This window comes from Sinocyclocheilus rhinocerous, unplaced genomic scaffold (assembly GCF_001515625.1).
Source record: "Sinocyclocheilus rhinocerous isolate Xijiao unplaced genomic scaffold, SAMN03320098_v1.1 scaffold36, whole genome shotgun sequence".
Taxonomy (NCBI): domain Eukaryota; kingdom Metazoa; phylum Chordata; class Actinopteri; order Cypriniformes; family Cyprinidae; genus Sinocyclocheilus; species Sinocyclocheilus rhinocerous.
The window spans coordinates 1,261,536-1,268,184 of record NW_015664459.1 but is presented as its reverse complement, the minus strand read 5'-3'; the positions used below and the strand labels follow the sequence as shown (position 1 = coordinate 1,268,184).

The window sequence follows — 6,649 nt, the reverse complement described above, 5'->3', positions numbered from 1 at the left end:
TGTCGGTAGATGAGTTGAAACAGAATTTTCCAGCTGAGTAGCAGAGACAGTATAAAAGAAAGCCATATGGCAGCTTTAGGAATGGAAGTCCCACCTTTCAATTATTGCGTTTGTTTACTGTATAACATGCATGCACATTCATTTGACCAGCCTGAAAGGTATAGGAAAAGTTATGAGGGCAAATTTTAGAAGCCGAATTTGTATGAGTGTTACCTACCTAGGAAATAGCTGCTTGGTTGCATTACCAAGATAAATACCAAGAGAACTGACTTTGTGACAGAGGTGTAAAGAGTACCTAAAAACCATACTTGAGTAACCGCCAGAACCTTTATCGGCCCTCCATCCACTGGGTCCAACTGATGCACCATCTCCAAGTCCAGCTCCATCCACCCCTACACGAAAGATATCTGCATCTGAGTTTGATAGGCCACTTCGCCCCATTGTTGTGAAAGACGCTGAGGGTTCGCTTACTTTTCTTAGTGATACAGAAAGGGTGCAAATGCCACTTCCTCCTCCCCAGCGGCCTGGCTCAGGCAATGGGACAGATGAGGACGGAGGTATTATGGACTCAGGAGTTCGTGAAAATGGGGACCGCTGTGCTCGTCTGTTGGAGCTTGTACGTGATGTTTCAAGTCACTTGGACCTTACTGCCCTCTGCCACAGGATCTTCTTACACACTCACGAGTTGATAGCTGCGGATCGCTATTCGTTGTTCTTGGTTGGAGAGGACAGTTCAAACAGGAAGTTCCTTGTTAGCCGGCTATTTGATGTTGCAGAAGGATCCACTCTTGAGGAAGCTTCCAACAGTGGTATTCGCCTAGAATGGAACAAAGGAATCGTGGGATATGTGGCAGCCACTGGACAGCCTCTGAACATCAAGAATGCATATGAGGTGAGGCTCTGTCCTTTCACCTGCTGTTTGCCATTTCAGTGTTTTATTCCTTAAAGACTATACATGAGAAAGCCTAAATTTGATGATATTGTGAACATGTGACACATGTGAAATTAAAATTTTTGACATTTTAAATATTTTAAATACATCAAATTAAAAATGAATACAAATTGAAAAAAAATAAGTAGAAATTATTTGTCATGAGAGGGCTAGTTGTTAAACGACAACAACTAAGACAAATGTGTGTTTCTTCCCTCAGACTGTATCATCACCCTTTGATCTTATAATGAAAATGTGGATAGAGAAAAGTTTGGATTTACCTGCTTATCTCAATAATTAGACAGAATTTGTGACAGCAGTTTTATTAAAGCATTCTCCTCTAATCTGATTCCTCTGTATTACCTTGTCATGTGCATAGGAAACACTTTGGTTTCAGAGGCTGAAATAAAATTTACTGCTTTATAATACCCTCCTAGTACTAAAACGCAATTTAGGCTATATCTCTTAAGGCCTTTGATTAGATTTAAATGTTATGCAATTCAGTTGCTAGCCAACAGTTTGAATAATGACGGCAGGTATTTTTAGCTCTTTGTAATTTAGTTTAATTGTGTTTCCCTGAGATCTACAGAGAGAGGGAAAGGAAAAAGAGGTAAAGAGAAAGATAGTGAAAAGGAGAAAGAATAATAGATTAAAATGAAGATCTTAGTCTTTAACAGGATGTATCTTAAAACACTAAAATTAAGGTTAAGATAAACCCTTAACCATGTTTGGCATGAAATTCAAGTGTTTAATGGTCTTGTGAGACACTGTTTCATATAAACATTCAAGGAATAATCCAGCAGTCCCCATTTAAAACATCATGATTATGTGTTCGCATATCACAGGGTAAAATTAAGAAAAAACACTAGGTCCTCATGGTGCCATTAAACGTCATCTGTCTTAAAAACATATTTGTTTACTTGAAGTATGTCATTTCTGTGTCAGTAACGGTGCCAAACAGAACTGCAGTTGCTCGGGTGTTGCAGGACCCCCCACCCAGATGTACACAATTGGAAATCTGCCATCTGTGCTCAGGAACACAGTTGTTTCTGAGCCTCAAGAAATGAAGAATAAAATTACGTCATGACAGTGCTGATAGGCTGGTGGTATCACAACAACAGACACAGAGTCCCAAGGCATTCTAATCAGGCATACCCTACCCTGGGGCCTGAGCTAAACACTGAATAAACAAATGCAATGTATATGATAGATTGATTATTTATTCATTTATTTAGGGTAAACTATTCCTTTAACATTTATGACTAGGTTGTAGTTCTACGGTGCATAAGAAGAAAAAAGAACTATTTAAAAAACTACATTGTCTAATGAAATGTGCAGCTGATTTTTAAAATAGTGATATTATTGTAAATCATAATTTATAGAAATGCTGGATAAATGGGAATTGTGGTTGCTTTTTTTTTCTCCCTCAGGATCCACGTTTTAATGCAGAAGTGGACCAAATTACAGGATATAAGACGCAGAGCATCTTGTGTTTGCCCATCAAAAATCACAGAGATGAGGTGAGAGATGAATTTAAACATAAAACGTGTCTAAACTGTTATACAACATTTGCTATTAAAACTTGACTGCTATATCTTATTAATGCTTAAAGGTTGTTGGAGTAGCGCAAGCAATCAATAAAAGGTGTGGAGAGAACAGTGCCTTCACAGAACGGGATGAGAGGGTGAAAAATTTGCACATTTAATTTTATAGTTATTTTATATTTTCTGTTATTTTATTATAATAATTTGTTTATTTTTCATCTCAACAGGACTTTTCTTCGTACCTGGCTTTCTCTGGCATAGTGCTACACAATGCACAACTCTATGAGACATCACAGCTGGAGAACAGGCGAAACCAGGTATTTTTCCACATTTTAGTACAAATTAATGTTGTATAGGTGTGATTAAACAGTAACTTGGCTATAAGCAGTGATCATTGTTTGGGGTGTTTTTTTAGGTGTTGTTGGATCTGGCTAGTCTGATCTTTGAAGAGCAGCAGTCTTTGGAGGTCTTACTGAAGAAAACTGTGGCTACCATCTTGTCTTTCATGCAGGCCCAAGAATGCACAGTCTTCATTTCTGACAGGGAAACAGCTGTAAGACCAAAATATCGCATCACATTTAATTCCAAAACACTAAAAACATTCCAAGAATTCCAAGAATTCTTATGATCATAAAACATGGAAATATCAAGCATGTTTTGCATTTCTTTGGTGTCACCAAGATATTGGCTATCCAAAATATCCCTTTAGGATGCTTGAAAAAAAATTAAGCTTGGGCTTCAAACAGCATGCCTTTTTGACATCTGTATTTTTAGCCTTAAGCAAAAAAATTGCTTGTAGTTGAGACTAAATGTTCTAAAAGAAAATTAAATATAGCAGCTTTTATCAGTGGAGGCATATTGAGAACATTGGGGCCGCAGCAAGCAATATTTTTGAAAGAGGGGCTCTGAGGTGTTTGTGGGGGGAGCGGGTTTATACCCAAGATTCAGGACGAGACAAGCAGATACTGGTACCACACAAAAGAATATGGTTTGCAACGTTCCAAAACAGTGGCTCAAAAAACAAAATAAAACAAAACACTGAGAACCACTGAGCTATTGGGTTGTCTAGATAGAAGATCAAATTACATATAATGCAAAATATTTTTTGTTTCATTTAGAAAAGCATAATTATTTATTGATTTATAATGAGTTATTTAACGTAATTAAAATCTTTTTTATTTAGATTAATTCCAGAACATAATGGTGTATCTCTGTAGGCCTAACTAATGTCTAAAGAGCAACCTTTTCTTTTACTTTACCTTTTCGTTTATTTTACCCCAATACGATTACGATTTTTTTGTTAATAGTTCGCCAATGCTAATGTACAGCATTTAGGCATTATAAAAGAGAGGCTGTGTAGGATATTTCCATAGCTGAGTGAGAGAGTTAAGAAACAATTGCTTCCTTTATAGCAGACTCACTAGCAGAGAACTTCACTTAAATTGCTTCCTTATTTGCCACTGCCAAAGAAATATGGCAACAAATACACATGCACCTCATGCACCTCATGTACCCAAAATACCAGATATTTCAAATGACATTTTCTGGAGGAAATACCAGTGCTACCACTGCTTGCTGAATTTCTCTCTCTCTCTCTCTCTATATATATATATATATATTTAATATATTTCAATGTATTGCCGCTTTGCAAACACTGTAATGAGGAAAACATTATGTATTCCAGCAATATGCACTTCTGTTAAGATCAAAGGGAAAACTTTTCGGTGGATGCACAGAGAAGGGTAGATGAGTCATGGTACAAAAAAGGATAAAATAATCTTTTTTTTTTTTTAACTGATGAATCCTCCCTTCCCATTGAGCAATCGGGGAAAGCTCTCATTCAGTAGTGATCCACCTCACTGTGCATGTGTGTTTTTTTTGAAAGGTGTACTAACTGTATGTGCAATGTTCCCTATATTTGGCTTTGCAAACAACCCAAAATTACTGCTCTACGAACTAAGGTGCACCTAGAACACAAAGTCATTTGTTAGGTTGGTTTATAAGTATTTAGATTCATGTGTGAATTAAAACACCATGAATGCCTAATTGTCTGAATTAATTACAATTATTTCTTTTTCAATGATGTTGAGGTAGAATCATTAATATGAATGTGGTAAAATGTTGTTTATAGTCAAAGCAGACAGGGGCATAGAATTAAACATTAATATTGGAACATTACCTTCAGTTACCTAGTCCAGTTTATCTACATCATGTATTGCAAAAGGTCCGAAATTATAGGCCACATTTAGGCCATGCAGTGGACCCAGGTAAGGTTTCTAGTTATTGGTGTTAATGGAGAATGACCATAGTTGTTGATATTTCCAAAATACGAAGGAACGGCATTCTACATTTAGATGTTTAGGTTGTCTAGATAGGTGAGCTGTTGTGATGAAGGTAGTATCATAAAGAAAGATTTGATCTCTTCAGAGAGTGTTCTGTTTTTGAGATGTGTATCATAATTCAGAGGTCATTTGTTGACCTAGAAACCTAGTTCTGCATACTCTGTTCATAGAAAAAGCTCTGGTTTTCCTCAACTTGACACAGTTTTTATAGTCTTTGGAAGTTGCACCATAGTCCAGATATAAAGTAGAAAGACAGCTTGTTAATTTTATGAATTTATTCTCCAGGTCACAGTGATAGCGAGTGTTATGGAAAGAGATTAACCATTGTGAAAAACTGAGTGCTACAATCAACTAGCCTTCCTAACCGAGGCAGGTTTCACCTCTTGAAGTGCATTCGAATGGCACCTTAATTTATTAAGACACTGTCCTCCTTGTGTCTTCAAATTTGGTAAGAGCAGCTGTTGCAAAGGAAAGACAAGTTTGTCGACAAACCCATATTCGACGTCTGTTATGAGGTCTGGAATGTGGAAATGAACTCATAATTTATTGCATTTCTCCTTGTTTATTGCACAGATCCATTGTGAACGTTTTTGTTATGACTGCTTGCAGAATGCTTTTCATACTGAACCATGCTCCATAACTATTTACTTGTCATGAGCGGGAAATTCTAACCCTTCCAGAAATGCACAAACACAGGCACATTAAACTATGTGACTGCAGATATTCAATGTTAGGTTTACACAGGCAGCCAGACACTAATAGCATTAAAAAGCCTCAGAAATACTGGCTTACCTCTGTGTTAAACCTCCTCAAAGTTTACCTCTGTGAGTGAAACTGCAGAGTAAGTAATTGCTGTTCTGCTTGTGTTACAGAACACATTCTCCAGTGTGTTTCACATGGAATATGAGGAGCTTGCAGGATCCGTGGACTTCCCAAACAGGTGGGGTTATCATAAAAAAGAAGATAATGTAATGCAAGACAAAGTCCCTTAGTTTGTAAAAACAAAAATATGTTTATAGTTATGAATTTACAATAGGAGTCTATGGGACAAGGTGCTGCACTACAATAAATGTTAAAATACACTATTTCAAAACCACAAGTCTTAACATGGGACTTTTGAAAAAAAAGAAAAAAAAATAGAATGATGTCTGTGCAAAGTTATAATTTATGATTTTCATCATATCTGTCATTACCATTTTCATAGCATTAAAATAAAGTGATGTGACATGAACTGTCATACCTGTGCAAAAATTGGGCAAACTCCACTAATAGGAATTACATGTGTAACACATAACCAGAAGTTCATTTGCCTGGGACAGTAGTTCCACTGCTTAAAGAATGACAAAGACAAGTATAAAGCTCAAATAACACGCATTCTAAACAGAAAAAAATTATAATTATTAATTAAAGGGGTCATATGATGCGATTTCATTTTTTCCTTTTGTACGGTATGTGGAAAATAATTTGTTTTTTGAACTTTAAACCGTATAAACACATTTCATTACACCAAATACACAAAATAATGTTCTTTTTAGCAGCATCATATGACCCCTTTAATGCTTTAACTGAAACACGGGCATTACGTGCCTCATGCACTTCCATCACAAGTTCCTGCTAATTTTTATGGAATTTACATATTGGCTCGTCTGTGTTAAAAGAGAGCTGCCTGTTGTGCTATTTAATTAAACCGATTGCTGTAGCCTATATACATCTTAGGCGTGATTTCCCCCTTTTTTTTTATTTGTATATATACTGTTTGAATGACAGCTTGGTTAATCTGTTGGCGATCAAATATTCAATATCGCTACTCATCATAAGTACTTGGTACATTA

The 6,649-nt window shown here is 36.4% G+C and overlaps 1 protein-coding gene across 1 annotated transcript in view; it reads left to right on the top strand.

Annotated features, from left to right (window-relative positions):
• Positions 1-413: 413 nt before the first annotated feature.
• The window catches only part of pde5ab (phosphodiesterase 5A, cGMP-specific, b), a 26,647-nt gene continuing 20,411 nt past the window's right edge, over positions 414-6,649 (top strand). Inside the window, exons 1-6 of the mRNA XM_016540851.1 lie at positions 414-892; positions 2,362-2,451; positions 2,544-2,615; positions 2,703-2,792; positions 2,891-3,028; positions 5,690-5,757. Of these exons, the coding sequence (XP_016396337.1) occupies positions 500-892; positions 2,362-2,451; positions 2,544-2,615; positions 2,703-2,792; positions 2,891-3,028; positions 5,690-5,757 (851 nt within the window). The 5' untranslated portion in view covers positions 414-499. The remainder of the gene's footprint in view (positions 893-2,361; positions 2,452-2,543; positions 2,616-2,702; positions 2,793-2,890; positions 3,029-5,689; positions 5,758-6,649) is intronic.